Source organism: Drosophila ficusphila, unplaced genomic scaffold (assembly GCF_018152265.1).
Source record: "Drosophila ficusphila isolate 14025-0441.05 unplaced genomic scaffold, ASM1815226v1 contig_712, whole genome shotgun sequence".
Classification (NCBI taxonomy): domain Eukaryota; kingdom Metazoa; phylum Arthropoda; class Insecta; order Diptera; family Drosophilidae; genus Drosophila; species Drosophila ficusphila.
The window spans coordinates 304,224-320,509 of NW_025064651.1; the positions used below are offsets into that span (position 1 = coordinate 304,224).

The following is a 16,286-nucleotide window of genomic DNA, read 5'->3' on the forward strand; positions in this document are numbered from 1 at the left end:
CCCTTACTGAATCCAAAGACAATAAGCTATTTACCTCGGGAAAGTGCGTGCATAGGTTTTGATAAGGATTTTTCGGAAGCTTAAATGAACACTTTCTAATTTTCAGTTTTTGTGAATATGAAGGTTGGAGTCTATTAAACGTGTTTTAAGCCTAACGAACTTCTGGTGGAAGCGTCTTTTGTTTTGAGAATTTTCTTAACGTCAAAAATCGTTTAGAGATATTTCGCATGCCCTCTGTCTGCCTTTCAATCAGCAAATCCCCCCTTCCCGATCCCTCTGCTTCTGTATTCTACTGAATTTAAGCCCTGCAAAGCGCCTGTCTGCAGAAGCTGAGGATAAGCCACGACCCCGCGAAACTTCTCGTCTCTCCAGGCGGCACTCGATGGCCGGCGCCAACATAATCAACAACGCCTCCAACTCAGCATAGGATGTGGCCCCAACTCCAACAGCCTCCCACTCCAGACAGCCTCCTCCTCCTTCCTGCCCGTTTTTCAGCTCCAACCCAAACGGCAAACACACAATCCCCGAAGCGCACTTGAGTTCGGAGCAGGAGCGCCTGAAAGTTGGCAGCACAAAATTTCCAGCAGAGTCGGCGTTGGCGGTTTTACAACCTTCGCGTGTCCTCCGACTCCTCGACGTCCCGGTCTCGTCCTTTTTGGCGGCCACACCTGCTCAACCATCCCTCCGCCTACCTACCACCCCCCGCTGGGAGTTTAGCACACCTAGCCGGTCCTCGTCATCGTCGTCTAGCACCGGCAACCTTCGCAAATGGTAACAATTTCAATTTCTCTGCCGCCTTATCGCACCCGCGCACATATGTGTGTGTGTGTGAGTGGGGCAGACGTGGACCCAAGTCCAAACCAGAACCCCAAACTCAACCCGAAAACCCCACTCGACCCGCCTCCCAAAACCTTCCAGCTCAAAGTTACCGATTTGCGCTTGGGTGCAAAAAAAAAAAAAAAGGGAAAAAAGGCACCCGACGAGGACGAAATTATTACAAAGTTGCCGGAGGAGGAGGTGGGGGAGGGGGAGGGGAAAGGGGTGGGGAAGGGGCGGGTGCACCGCGAGTGGCACGGCAAAAATGCGTAGCAGATTAGCGATTTAGGGATGTGGAAAATTCGTACGTCTGCCACCCCAGCCGTCACTCCTTCTGCGGCTCCTCAGCCTCCATCGCAAGCCAGCCGGTGCAAAAGGGTTCCCGAGTTTCGAGGGTCTTGCAACGGGCGAAAAACAAAGTGAAAACCGTTGAGCTGCTGCAACATTTTTGTTGCATTATAATCCCTCCGTTTGGAAAAATGGGACCAAGACAAAATGGAGACAGATCTGCTTGATTATAATTTCAGAGGATCCAACAATGGAAGAGGGCCTTGTAATTTTTTAAAGGCCCTTTAATAATTAATGTTACTTAATAAGTGCTAATTATATATAATTAACTGAATTATTAACTCTTAGTAGATGGACAGTATATAAAATAAAAGAACAAACTTTTTCAAGTAAATTCAATTTTTTGATGTTTTTAATTGCTTACTTTTTGAGGGTACACCATTTGTTTTTATAGTGCCAAAAATTGTGAAAAATTCAGAAACATTTATGTTGTTTTTTAACATAAAGTTGAGAGAGGAATGACTTTCACAGCAGCGATAACGTAAACAGTTTTTCATAAAATGTCAGCGAGAGAAATAAATGAAAAGGTAATTTATTTGCACTGTTTACAAATATCGAAGTTTATTCAAGGCAAAGGGAAAATATTTATTAAAATATTCCGAGTGCGTTTTTTTAACCGAAAGTATTGCTTTAGTGTAGAGCTTGTGTTGCCCAGTGTTGGGCACCCCATTCGCGGCTGCCTCCTAATGCAGCTTTGATTAAAAAACGCAGCAGTTTTTAATTTGTGGCAATGCGGCGCCCTCGCCACATAACCGCGTGCCCCACTCTTTGGCCGCTCCACTTGGCGATCCTTTTGCAAGAGACAAAGGCTGGCAATGATTGAAGTGTATATCCTACTTTTCAATTGCCCCAGCCTTGGAGGCTGCCCCCTTCCCCTCCCCCTTCCCCCTCCCCCTTCCCCCCCCCCTTCCTGTTACCCCCTGTTTCTGTACCCCTTTCTTTATCCCTTCCCCAACAGCAGCTGCCAGTTTGCCAGCTTGTCTGTCACTGTTTGGTGCGGCACGCCCCCACTCGTCGTGGCAAGGCAACCTGCACCACCGCACCACTGCACCACCGCACTTGCCACCGCAGGACTATAATTTTTATGTTACCCATGCACTCGCCTACCAATTAAAATGTCTGCACTGCCAGCGGACGCGGCAGCGTCGGATGTGCTTATGTCGCTAATAAACCGTATTATTAAGTGCTCGCTGGTTTGAAGGGTGGGGTTAGGTGGGATTCGGAGGGGCGTTCGAAGGTTTATATCCCGGGGTGGGGCCTTGGGGTTAGACTGCAAGTTGCACCCCATCCCGACTGCACGGGTGCCGCGGCTGCCACTTTCAACTTCCGCCGGCAAATGTATAATTCTATGCCAGGCGCTCTGAAGTTTTTCTATTTTTTTCCCCCTATTTTTTTTTTTTTGTATTCAGCACCCAAACCCTCGGTTTCAGTTCCACTTTCAGAGCAAAGCTGCGTTCCTCCTGCAAAACACCCATGGCCCATGTAAATTAATTTTAAGCTGCTTAAGGTACGAGAACATTTTTCATTTTCATTTTGTGTTGCGCGTGGCTCGGAAAACTTCATTTCATCGCCATGGGTTCGCCCGCCTGCCTTTCTGCTAAATTTTGTGCTGCAATTGTTGCACTAAACGCAAAGTTGCATCACGGTTGGGGTTTCTGGGCGGGGAGGTACCATTTTGGGCTTATCAAAACTGGCGCAGACAAAGGGAGTTGTTTCAAATGTACTTACAACAGACCAACCCAATACTATTTTGCGGAAGAAGCAGGCGTTTTTGATTTGCTTACCTGAAACGATAAGATGGGAAATCAGTTGAAAATTAGTTAAAAAGGTCCATTAGATTTTGATAAAAGCAAACATAAATATTTACGCTTAGGGCTTTAGATATCGGAACTACTTTCTAGGAAATCTTTTCTTAATGTCAAGCTACAAACGAATTTATTATTATATGTGTAATACGGTCTCAACAACTACAAATATTGTAGTCAATTTTTATATAATTACAATTACAGAGCTTCAACAAAATATCTTTAAGTTGATAATAGAAGACTAACAAATTTGTTTATATTTTGTTTTGTTTTTAAAATTTATTATAACATGAATGTAGATGTTTCAGGAAAGAACAATTCCAACGCGAATAATATGGTAAACATGGCCAAACTAATCCTTTCCACATAATTATATAGACCCATCCGTTTTGCGAACTTTGTTCTTCTGCCGTCCAATTCGTCATTATCGGCTGTTTTTCAGGCTGAACCCCGTCTTAACCCGATTCCCCGACCGCTTGCTCCTCACTTATAGAGGTCAAAAGTAAGACAAACAAGCGGTCGAGTTGGGGATTTCTTTTTTGGGGGGCTGGCACTGGAACTGGCGTACGATGGCAGCAGACAAACGCGCTGATAAACTTTCGACCCGTGCCGCAAAAAAGTCAGACGCCAAAAGGAGAGGGGCGGGGCTATCCTGGGAGGCGGGGGGGTGCTGGGAATTTATGTGGGTAGCTCGACGGCGATGCAAAAGTTTTGCATTGAATTCGAGCGGGGCAAACATTTTTTCTATTTTTATTTCCTTTTTATTTTTCGCCAGTAGTTTTTGGGTGGTTCCTTTTTTTTATACACTCAGTGGAGAGGGGAAAGGGGAGGTGGGAAGGGGTTCATGGAAAACAAAAGGATTTTGCAGCTAAAGCGAACGGATTTTTAGTTAGTTGTTATTATTTTATATGGCCAGAGCCCGGCGACTCGGACAACTGCAACTTTTCCCGAGCAATCGTTGCGTCCATCCTTCAGCTTCTCTAACCAAGCTGGTCCAAGCCGGTCGTCCTGGCAACGAGAAGGATATTTGCTGGGGTCGCAACTGGCTGAGGGGTACAGCTTTTCCATTTTCCTCCCTATTTCCCATTCCCTCCCCCTTCTCCTCCTCCTCCTCCTCCTGCTGGAATGTGCGCCAAAGCATAATAATAAAAGCGAACCGGAGTGGGTTCCGGGGTAGAAATCGTTGGCCAGGGAAGGAGTAACATGCTCGTTAGTCCCAGCTAGAGAAATTGGTGGGTGGCAAAAGGGGGGTGAGACAAGCGGAGGGAGGGGGTGGACAGGATGTGGGAGGGGGGCAACGAAAAAAATAGAAGAAGGAACATTGGACAGCGAGCGGCAAGGAATAATCTAAAAAATGGAAACCCAAACGAAACGCAAGACAAACTTTGCTGCCAGCGTGGGTACAAAATAAATGAGGGCCAGGGAACCCAGTTCGCTTGGTTCTCTGTATGTGTGTTTGTGTGTGTGTGTCTGTGTGTGTCGGTGGGTGGAATCAAAAGCGGATGGCTGATGGTTGGGGGCAAGAGAACCTAAAAGGAGCTGAAGGACTCGGCGCTGGATGAGTGCCACGGGCAGGGCTTGAACTTAAAATGGACAAGCGTGGAAGAAGGCGGCTTGGTTGGAGGGGGTGGCGAGCCTAGAACTTAGTGGGTAGAGCTGGTGGAGAATGAAGAGGGGGAAGAGGGGGAGCAGTTACTGGGGCCGAAGAAACCTGATGAGCAAGGACGAGCCAGGACGAGAAGGAGCGCTCGGTCTGCCGTCGGTCTCTTCTTCCGCTACCAAGAGACTCGAAAAGAGGGGGGTTTAATTTCCACACCCCGAAAACTGCTGTACATAGAAAACGGTGGGTGTACCAAGGGGAGGGTTTGGAGGGATTGGTTAAGTATGAACCGGGCCGAAAGACCGAGAGATGGGTAAAAAATTTTTGTATAAAAAACGCGCTGGCAAAGCAAGCAAACGGCAGACGTCCTGGGTAGCCAAAAGGGAGTGGCCTCCTGCTGGTTCAGGGGTGGGGAATTTTAATGGAAAGGGGGAGCGCTAAGGGCAAGGAGAGTGGAAGGAGAAGAGGGAAAAGGGGGAGGGGATGGCCAAGCAAAAGGGTTAGGCTAAGGTTGGCCGTCTGTGTGTGCGGGTCTGTCTGTAATCCCATTGCGCTGGTATTCGTGTGGGACAGGACAAGGAATCGCTGGCAGGAGCTCTGGAGATAGTCCTGGTTGAAGGAATAGCAAGAAGAGCAGAGCCGAGCGGCGGAATAAAAACCCTGCGTCAGCATCGAGCTTCAAAGACAGGCCAAGCCAGTGCCAAAAGAACACAGTGGTTGGATAAGCTTAGCCCTTAATATTATTTCAAAAGCATGAAAACCACTGGTTATCACATAGTTGTACTTGAAATAAAAGAAAAATCAGTTCAATTATAGTATCAAGTTCAGACAATTAAAAGTCAAATTTTCAGTTTCATGATAAAGATTTTAATTCTGGGATAATTTGAAAAGACATTAAATAAAACATTAAAATCAATAATATCAGAAAAAATAATTCATTTAATTTATTCCACCCAAAATTCATCCACTGTGCAGGACAGTGGTGTTTGAAGGACTCCCCCGTCCGTAGATTGTCGACCGGGGTGTCCAACTTAGAGCTCTTCGTCTTCGACGTCTTCGTAGTGGAAAATAAAGCGCACGTTCTCATAAAAGCCCCGGTAGGATAGACCTTCCCCCATCGCTTCTATTTCTATTTTCTTTTTTTTCGGAGTGCCCGGGTCCGTGTGGGACGTTCAAAGGGTAGGAAGGATGTGGCCAAAGGAGGGGGGGCGGAGGGGGAGTGGCAGGGGTGCGATACGAGAGCGTTGAAAGGGTACAAGACAGCGTTCTCGGTTGAGCAGCTGAAATGTTGCTGACTTGCGCTAGTTGGGCTCCAACTGGGGGACTTGAGTAATTCGATAAGGGGGCACAAGGGGCGCGGTGCCCCAAAGCCATTTTCCCCTGCTTTCTGGCTTTCCTGCTAGAAAGTTGCCAGCGCATTTCATTAGCAGTTGTGATATCAAGATGGTCGAGGGGAAAGGGTTGCGTTCCACTTGCTACCACTTCGTTGTAGGCCGAGTGATAGTTGGTAGGTGTGACGACTCCCGCCTAATTGTCTATTTCACTTGGCTAGACGGGGCCTGATATGATTAGCCACCGCTTGAATGAAAGGGGGAATGGAAAGACCATTTTAAATTCGACTCGCTCCTGCATTCCTTCACAATATTTTCCATTTTCTTCGTTTTTCCTTCATTTGCCATTTCCTCATTCATTCATTACGTCGGGGGGGGGAGAGCTATGCATAAATTTTTTTCCAATATATTTTGCCTCGAAACTTTTGCCCAGCAGTCCGGCCCCAGAGTTCTCTAATTTGTGTTTGAGTTTCATCTCTGTCCGAAGGAAGTGAGGAACATTGGCGCAACCGGAAACCTTTTTTTCCTTCCCCCCACCCCTGCCCCCGTCATATCCTCTTTACGTTGGGGGACTGAAAATGGAGACAGGACCAGAGCCAACAGCCAAGGAGCGGATCTTTTTCTGTGTGCCCCTTCCAACTGCCCTTCCCGCAGGCAGCCCAAAATCTTGCCAGGCAAAAAATAGAAGGCCCAAGTCAGTAAAAAGAAAATACAATGAAGACGAGCGCTTTGGCTAAGCGGAAAGATGGTTGCTTTTGGATCGAGGGGAGGGTTGGCTCCTCAGGACTCAGGACGCCAGGACTCGGGACTCGGGACCCAGGACTCTGAGCTGCGGACTTTGGACTTTGGGCTGGGTGTCGCCCGAAAGCAAGCGAAGATGAATCGTTTCGTGTTGGCGTTTTGAGCACTCAAGTGGGCGAAGTCCTGGCCAGGACTTGGGCAAAGGTTATTGCCTGCCAGGCGGTGGGCGGGGTCCTTCGGCTCTTTCAATGTGTGTGTTGCGTGCGAGTGGGTTTGTGTGTGTTCCATCTGAACATCAATCGTGAGGCCATTGCCGGACCAAGGAACCAAGCTCGGTGGGTCCACCCTCGTTTTCATTAAGCCAAAAACCCCGCAGAATGGGTGTGTTACCAAGCAGTCGGTGGGGAAATGGGGGACTGTGATGGTGGGGGTTTTGTGTCCCAAGTAATAAATGTAAAATGTTGCTGATGAAACCCAGCGCACAAAGACGGAGCGAAAGAGAGCAGAAAAATTTGCAGATGCTGGCTTGGCTTAGCTCATCAGCAGCAGCAGCCATGGCATCGGGGAAAAGCGTTGGCAAAATGGAAAATAATGAAGGGTAAGCCGGTGCTGCAGGAATCAGGGACTCTTTTTTTGCAGCGGGATCGGAACAGGACTCAGGACTCGGCAGCAACATGACGTGGGTTCCATTCGAATGCTGCCTGGCGGCGACAGGATCCGAGGGGAATGGGTTTACTCCTGGTTTTGTATGTGTATGGGTGCCGGCACCCCTTTAAGATGCCTCGTTTCTCGAGACCCCGCACTAAAAACCATCACAAACTAACTAAACACGAGTGGAGGGGGTGAAAGCAGAGATGTGTGTGTGCATGTGTGTGTGTGGTGGCTTTTAAGCAAACGTCTTTCACAAGTGAAAGGCCCGAGGGGTGGAACTCCAGAGGGGGAAGGAGGAAGGTAGCTGGCATCAGTGGTAAAAGCCAAAAACGTAACCTAAAACTGCAAGAAAATTAACCAAAAATACTAAGCCAAAGTCGAAGACGCAAGCACACACGCTCACACACTCACACACACACACTCACACATGAGTGAATGGAATGGAAGGCGAGGGTTGGGTTCTTTGGGGGTTTTGTGCCTACGAAAAGTGTAGCGTACAATTTGGGGCAGAAATAAGGGAAAAGTCGAAGGGTTCGGGGCATCAACGCAAGGGTGGGGGGTTCATGCATGCCAAGGCAAAGTCTTTGGCTTGGCAACATTGAGAGCCAGCTAGGAATGAAGGTGAGGTCGCTTGTGTAGAAACTTTTGGCATTGTTTTTGTGCCATTGTGACGGTGTGTGTGAGTGCCGTAGCTACCCTGTTTATGTGTGTGAGTGGGATGTGGCACTCGTTTCTCCGTCTCTTTCTATCTCTATCTGCAGCTGGGGATGAGCCAAGTCTGGCAAGGACCCATCCTCCCGTCATCCTGTGAAGCAACTTTGATTGTGGCTGAAGCTGAAATACATCGTTGCCTTCTTCATTTCCTTCTCCTTCCTCCTTGCCGCTCCTCTTTTTTGGCCAAGATGGAGTTGAGTTGGCAGATTGCTTGTGCGACGAGTCCTAGGTTTTCTGCCTTTGTGTGTGTGGGTTGGGGAGTGGTGGTGTGGCGGTGTGGCGGTGGTGTGTGGGTGTAAAGGTTGCCTTGGCTTGTCTGTTTTGCTTCGGGTGGGTGGCAAATTCGGTTTTTTTTCTATTTGGGCTTACTGTGCAAAAGGAGCGGGCTTCAAGGTGGTCCAAAGCTGATGGTTCATACTTTTATGGGTGTGGAGGTGCCACTGAGAGAAATATGGCTATTGGCTGGTTCAATATCCGATGAGTATTGATGTGTGGCAATACCTTTACGTTTATTTTTATGTGTGCCATAATCACTATAAAAAATTTCAGCTTGAAGTAGCAACAGTTTCTATCAATCTATCTAGTTTGACTGGTATTAGAATAAATTAATATTAAATAAACAAAGATTGATTTGTTATTCATTATGAGTATTGGAAAATATTTTAAATAATACACCTCAGTTTTACTCAGTTATCGATTCTTGAAGAGCCAAAAATGAATGGCTTCTTGGTTTCTTTCGCTTTAGTTCTCAGTGCTTTATCCCTGGAACCAATGTTAGCCGTCTATCTCGTCGTTGCCCTTAGCCAAAGTCGTTGTCGCAATCGAGTCCCACTCCCCAGCCATTGGCACTCCGTCCCCACCTCCAGCATCTCCCCTACCCCCACCACCACCACCACCCACTATCCCAACCACCCAGTGTCCCTTGCCTTGTCGTCTTTGGTGTTCTTGTCATCTATTTCTATTTTGGAGCCATGGCTGAGCAGATGAGGGTCTTGGGCTGTCTAACTTGTCTGTTTGTATGATGGCATATCACATACCCCTCCCCCGCTCCCACACAACTCCTCCCCCCTCCAATCTTATCCGTTCTCCATTCATGTGTGTGTGTACGATGAGTGTGTGACTGTGTGCTCAAAAAACCGTAAGCAATTTTCCGTAACATCTAACCGAGGTGGAGACCCAGAACCAGTCAAGACAGTCGAAAGACGTCTTAAAAGATGCTTCTCCATCTCTGCCGCTCCTTCCTCCGTTTCTTGGTCCTTTTTGCAGGTTCTTCTCTACAGCAGAGCACAGCAGCCCAGGACCCATCGCAGTTCCCCAGACTGTTGTTGATGACATTGACTGGTTTTCCTGGAGAATCTCCCCCAAATCTCGCACCCATCGTTCTGCGGCGTCTGCTTCGATTCGCTTGGCACGTTGTCTGCCTGCGACACTAATGCTGAGATGTGTAACGGTGGCAGAGCACCAGCAGCAGCACCACCACCGTCACCAGGATCAGGATCAGAATCAGGATGAAGGACGCAGGACCAGCACGCAGGAAGCAGACTTCGACTCCAATGGAACCCCAACCCCATTCGATGCAAAAAGTTCGATGACGGGCTGATGACTGACTCCCGTTTTTGGCTGTACCAAATCATGTTTGATTACAGCTGAGCAGCATAACAAGTTGTGCCTTTGGCAGAGCCGAGTGTAGCCGGTATCTTCAAACTTTTCCACAAAGTCTTTAACTTTTCCAAGCCCCACAACCTCCCGGAAAATTTTGAGACTCAAATTAAACACAAAGACGCTATATTCCTTTGGACACACACACGCTGTCCTGCGGCGGCTTATGTGCGCTTAGGCGCAAATCTTGACCCACCCACCCACAAAGGGTTGATGTTCCCCCGCTTGGAGTGGGTGGCCGTGGAGGGGGTTTCCTTTGACAAACACACACGCACACACACACGGCGACTCAACTATTTATGTACAAATGTCGTTGGCTATGTACAAAAGTCAATGCTTTTGTTGCTTTCACCGCCGGCTTGGGGCACCGGCGGAACCCATCGGGGAAAAGGGATCGGATCGCCCAATAAACAAGCAAGAAATGCGGGAATCGGTTGGAATTAGGTGACAGCTGGATGCCCTTTGACAAGTTTTTTTTTTGCAGTAATTACAATTTGGGAAAGTTTTTAAGAAGAAGGAGAATAACCACTACAAGTTATCTAATAACTCTTTTTACAGATCAATGGGAATTATATAATAGATGTTTCCGATAAATTATAGGGCTTACACATTATTTATTTTTACTAGATCACTTCTTCTCTCCTTTTTATGGAATAATCTAACAAAATGATTATTGGTGATTCTTGGTTAGAAAACATTAGTCGATGGAAGTTCATCTTATTAAATTAAAGTTTTTTGAATAATCATTTTTTAAGGAGCTGATTCCTGTTAAGATTACTCTTATTAGTTTCAAAAATATTTCTCAGTTCCGAACTAGCAAACCCATAAATTTATATTACTGTAGATCCCAAACAAATTTAAATTAGAAATTTATTACGTCCCAGACTTGATTATGAGTATTATCATATTGGCTAAATCTTTTCTATTCAATCGAACATCCTGACTTTCCTTGAGCAACTTTAGACAACCCTTGTATCGAAGGCACGATGCCCCATCCGCAGGAATCGGGATTTGTTCACCCCTCACACACACACACCGACTCGCCCACACACCCACTCACACTCGCGGACACAGGCAAAGAAAGTTTACCGGAGGGCTGGTCAGTCGCCGGACTCGCTTTGTGTGTCTGCGAACGTGAGTGTGTGTGTGTGCGTGTGTCTTGCAGATGGCGGAGGTTTCCAACAGGGGGAGGTGGAAATGGAATCGGGAGGGGGAGGGGGATGGATTTCACCCAAGAAGCAACTTCTTTTGTGGCGCCCCAAGTAAGCCCGCAATCCTCGCACCCATTTTCCACTTGTGTTGCCTTCGACTGCGTCTTCGTCATTTGATGAATTACCGTGCAGAGCAAATGTGCGCCCTTTTGGTGTGAGAAGAAGGGGGTGGATGGGTGGGTAAAGTTGTGGGTGGGTGGAGGGATTAGGGTGAAGGCGTGTGGTGTGAGTGTGTGGGTGGCACAGAGGGTGTGTGTGTGTGCTTCGTTTCATTTTCGGAGGCTAGTCCCCCCTCAAGTCGCACCCCTCGCTCAACCAGACACCCCAATGTCGTTACCCCTCACCTTTTACCCTCCAATTCGAACACACACACACACGCACACTCCATTTCACACCCCCTCTACTACTCCTTGTCATCCTGGGGGCCCTCGCAATTCGCGCTTCTATGTAATGTTCCAAGGAGCATAGGTACACGTATGTGAGCGGAGACTTACACTAGGACACCACCGTATATCATTAGGGCACCACCGCCCACCCGCCGACTCGATGTTCCCATCTAGGTGCCTTTTTATCCAAAAAGGCATTATGAGCAGGTTTCCTTTTTTTTCTTGCTGCTTGCTGCTTGCGATTGCTGCCTACGCGGCGTATTAGCAATATTTTTGCAACTGTCTACATTTCTTCCGCTCCTTTTTAGCTCCTTCCACGCTTCCTATACATATATTTTTTTCGAACTGTTTATTTTGTGGCTGGGTAAATGTGTCTGGTCTGCGGTGAGTCTCGGAATGGGAGCATGTTTGTGGGTTGGGGGCAAATTGATTTCATATTGGACTACTTGCTGAAAGCGGGCAAAAAAAAGGAGGGAAAAAGGTTTCATGCTGGTCTCAGAATGTCTATATAACTTGGCGAGGAGGAGGCAAGTCTTTGAAGCTCTGTGACAGGAATTGAAGGAGCTATATCGATGATTGGTGGGACCCTTTTAATGGCTGGTTCTTGGAGGTGCAGCTATGCCGAAACCATGTAGGTGAATGAATCATGAAGCTGCAATTATCCAATTATTTTGCAGATACCCTTTCATCAATCAGTCTACTACTTTTATTACTAGACATTTATGGGGATTGATATTATCATTTAATATATGGCCTAATATTTTATGTATTTCGGCGAGCTTAGTACGATTATGATTTTAAGTTTTTGATCAACGATTTTTTAATCTTAATCTTAACATTGTAAGGATTTTATCCCAAACCTAAATTAATGTTCATTTTGGCAATTAAATGTTGAGAATTATTAGAAAAATTAAAAAAGAAGTTTATGTCAATTATAAAATTTATTTTGTTATTCCAAAAAAAATTATAAGAATCTGATTCAAGTGGTACTATCATAGCGCTATCATATCAATTAAAAGGGTCGTCTTAAAAAGTCTTCCTAAAGCGGAAACTTTGAGATTCAATTACTCCCGTTTCCTGTACTCAAAACGAAAGAGTTCAATTGCCGTTCGTTGAAAGTTAAAAAAGGATAAAAGGAAGGACATCCAATGATTGACCATAACTGCTCTCTAAATAACTTGTGGACTTGTGCAGTGCTTGCCCTCCAAAGAAAAAACCCCGACTCACCTTGTGCAGCAACACCGAGGCTTTTCTTTTAGATGCCATTTTCGTGCTGGTGGTGGCGCCTCCGCCAGCACCTCCCCCACCGCCACCGGTTGCCGATGCGGTACGTGTCGATGTTTTTGGTGTTTTCCTCGGATTCTTCGGAATTTTGGCAGTTTTTCTGATGGCCTGCGTGGAGGAGCGAGGAGTTTGCCCGAAGACCAGACAATTGAATTGAATCAGGCGCTGCCAAAATGCGACGATATCAAAGTTGCAGCTTAATATGCAACTCGACTCGTTGGTTTCTTTAGCACTGAACACAGTTGTAACGTATCACTTGCAACGTTTTGGCACTTGTCAGAATTTTTGGCGGGTTTTTTTCTTTCCTATCCTCTTCTAAGCAGCTCACACAGTTCACTGGGGAAATTCGAGCACTGTTTTTGAGTTTTGATAACCCAGTTGCGGACGCGATTTGGCACACATTCAATACGGGATTTTTTCGGGGTGATATTTTTTCCTCGCAATTTCTATATATTCGATTGTGTTTTTTTTTTTGGGAATATTCGTTTAGGTTTGTTTTGGTTTCGAAATGAAAGCTGAGAGAGCGCTGCCTCCAGATGGCGAACCAAACACGACGAAAGCCAACTGCTGACTGACCAAAACAGAGATGGCCAAGTGGGTTTTGAGCCGAGTCCTGTGCCGCCAGCCAGCGAGTCCTGCGTCGACGTTGGCAGTGCTCAAGAGAGAGGCGAGAGTGAGAGGACCTTAGGTGGCAGCGCCTGCGCAGCAAGGACGAATGTTGAATGTGGGACGCCGCCAAAAGCGGAAAGTGCGTGTGCAGGCGAAATGCCGAAAAGTGTGCAACACGACGGCGCCCCCCGCCCCCTCTGGATATACTAGCACACCCCCTTCTCCCCCCTCCTCATCCTGCGAGCGGCGCCTCTGTTTCATCACCCCCTTTCCCCTTCCCCTCCTTCAATCCATCGAGAGAGCAGAGGGATATGAGTACAAAAACAGAGAAACGCCGATAACGCGACGCTCGACGTCAACGAACCACGCTGTCCATGGACGTCGATGGAGGAGGGGGGTGGATGGAGGGGGGCCTTCGAGAGAGCGAGTGGGCGGTGGCGAGAGGAGGAGGAGGAGGTCGCCGGGCGGTGGGCGAAATCAGCCGGATGGCGGCGCGGCAGATGAGTTGACAAACAGCTGAGTGCCGACGGTTTTGTGAATGGGATGGGTGTTTGAAAGTGGGAGTGTGGGAAAACACGAGAGAGTGAGGCGGCAATTATTTTTGTTTTTCCCTTTTTTTCGCCAAGTGTACGCTGGTTCGAGAGTGGAGGGGCGACGGGGTGTTGGGTGTTTGGCATGGCTGTTGCTTTTGTTGTCTTTCGCCGGCATGGCGCAACAAAAAAGAAAAAAAAATGAAAAAGGCCGGCTGGATCGCCGCCAGGGGTGGGAAAGGGAAAGCCAAATCGAAAGGGCTGTGGGTTTTCGGTTTGAGTTCAGGCTTGAGTTTGGGTTTGCGTTCCGAGTTTGGGTGATGGGTGGTTGTCGGCGTTTCGGATATGAAAAACGCACAAAAAATATTGGGGGGAGTGGGTGGGTGGTTGGTTGGGTTTGTCCGGGAAAAATAAATGAGAAAAATATATGAGCCGGCTACGTTGTTGCTGTTGGCATGGACAGCATGAATTCCGAAATGGTCTCCCCCTCTCTCTCTGCCTCTTTGGTCCTTTGCCTGTCGCTCGCTTGCCGTCTCGCTCTCTTTTCGAAGGGAGCGGGGGCGGGGGGTAGTTGGGGTGTTGCGAAAGTGGACAACGTTGTTGTCGCTTGTCTGCCAGAACGGTGAAGGAGGTGTGGGTGGGAGGCTTTCAGGGGGTGGTGGTTGGGTGGAGTTTGGTTGGGTGACCATGGACAGCGTAAAGTTTTCGAAAAGAATAAAGGAGAAAAAAGCAACGGGGGACTGTTTTCGTTTTTCGTGGGTTGAGTGTAAAAAGGGTCAAGAGCGATGGCCACCTTGCGGCAGGGGTTTTGCGGGGGGAGGTGGGGTGGAAGGGAGGGGTGGCAGGGGTCTTTATAGGGAGTTTATTCGAACAGGAAGAGAGATCCGTTGCCAGTGTGCTTCGGCGTCATTGCCGTCGCTATTTCAATGCTTTTTCGAGGGTTTCCATGGGACGATCATAAAACTTGACTTATTTCTCGAGCAGTTACTACCCGGGGGCAAAACAAAGGCAACGCAGGGGGACGGCCACTACTGTTGTGGTTTTGATTTCATCCAAATTTGTTTTTCGATTTTTGATGGACACCAAAGCGAATTAGAAACAGCGGAAAGAAAATAAAAATTCTGGAAAAGGGAATCAAAAAGGGTTTGATTAAATAGATGCTATCATTAAGTCAAAGTGAAGATTTATTAAATAAAATATACGTTTTGTTTCTCGAGAAGTAATTTAGCTGATTGCATTTATAATAATTTTTTTGGACCAATTTTATTTAATAGAACATCTCAAAAAAATTATGACATTAAAATGCCATTCTTAACGAGCAATATGTAAACTGATGCAATTATTGATGAGTAAACGGACATTCCTTAGTGTCATTTCGTTTTCATCGTTATCCTTCATGATTTTAGACCACGACCTATCCACCACATCATGTCCTTCTACGTAATTACTAATGATTATTACAATTATTATGGCCATTGTGGTGGTTGCGTCTCGCTTAATTTAACACGTTTCAAGCAACATTACCTTGAAGCAATCACTTATAAACCGCTTACAAAATGGTAAGATAGTTGTATTTGTATTTGTTTCCCAACACTTTCGAAGAGAAAACAATTTCGCTTTTAATTTTTAACAAAGGACTAATTATAGACTTAACGACCCGATCCATCCCCCACTTCCTATTTATCCTGCGTACTAATAATTTAGGAAAATCAAAGTGTTAACATAAACTGACCATTTAGATTATGCATAATTAAAGCTCGCTCACTTGCTGGTGGTGAAGACGCCGTCTGGGTAAATAGGTTAAATATGATGATACTCCATTGTCTCTTTGTTTGTTGGTATGCTCATTAACATTCATATCTATGTGTTTATCTCATCGGTAGTCTAGTGGGCTGGTGGTGTATAATTGAGTTAATGAAATGCTTGGACTCGCCAAAGTCATGCCACGAACTTGGTTAGGAAGTCAATGGCGAACACTTCAAGACAAGTCTCAAAAAGGAAGTTATTAAAGTCAAATAAAAATTAATTAGCAAAAAGTTCAACACTCTCTAGCAAACTTGAATGGCATATTTTTTATTAGGTGGAATAAAAATCAAGGATATATTTTGAAACTAATAAGAAAATAAGAATTATGGAAACATGAGTAAAAAGCCATGGAAACTGTTCCATATTCATAAAATAAATTAGATTCTGGTCGCTTCTTGTTATTTGTCTATTAGTGCAAACCAAAATATGAAATAAATTAAGTTCGCCTTGAATTATATGAAATGACAATAAATTTGATGGAAATTGGTCGAGCAATATGATAACTGAATAGAGTGAAAAGGTAACTGATGTTCTTCCCCTCCCTCAAACCTTCATCGCACCGTTTACCCCGCCTTTAATTGTTTTTCTGCAGAAGGGAAGGCAGGCAAATCAAAACGCATTTATTAAATAATAAACCTATGGGCAGAATCGCTTCGTAAATGCCGTAAATCTTTTAAAACTGCCAGCTACTGGCTGCCGCATAAATTCAAGCGATTTTACCTCTGCTCGTGGATCCCCCTCACGCTGTCCTGCTGAATAAAAAATAAGAGCGAAAGAATTGCCATAAAATTAGTT

General features: G+C 46.3%; 1 protein-coding gene across 1 annotated transcript in view; it reads right to left on the minus strand.

The window, feature by feature from the left end:
• Positions 1-13,105, minus strand: part of LOC108090055 (homeotic protein female sterile) — a 28,847-nt gene extending 15,742 nt beyond the window's left edge. Inside the window, 1 exon segment of the mRNA XM_043208814.1 lies at positions 12,490-13,105. Coding sequence (XP_043064749.1) covers positions 12,490-12,528 — 39 coding nt within the window. The 5' untranslated portion in view covers positions 12,529-13,105.
• Positions 13,106-16,286: the final 3,181 nt, after the last annotated feature.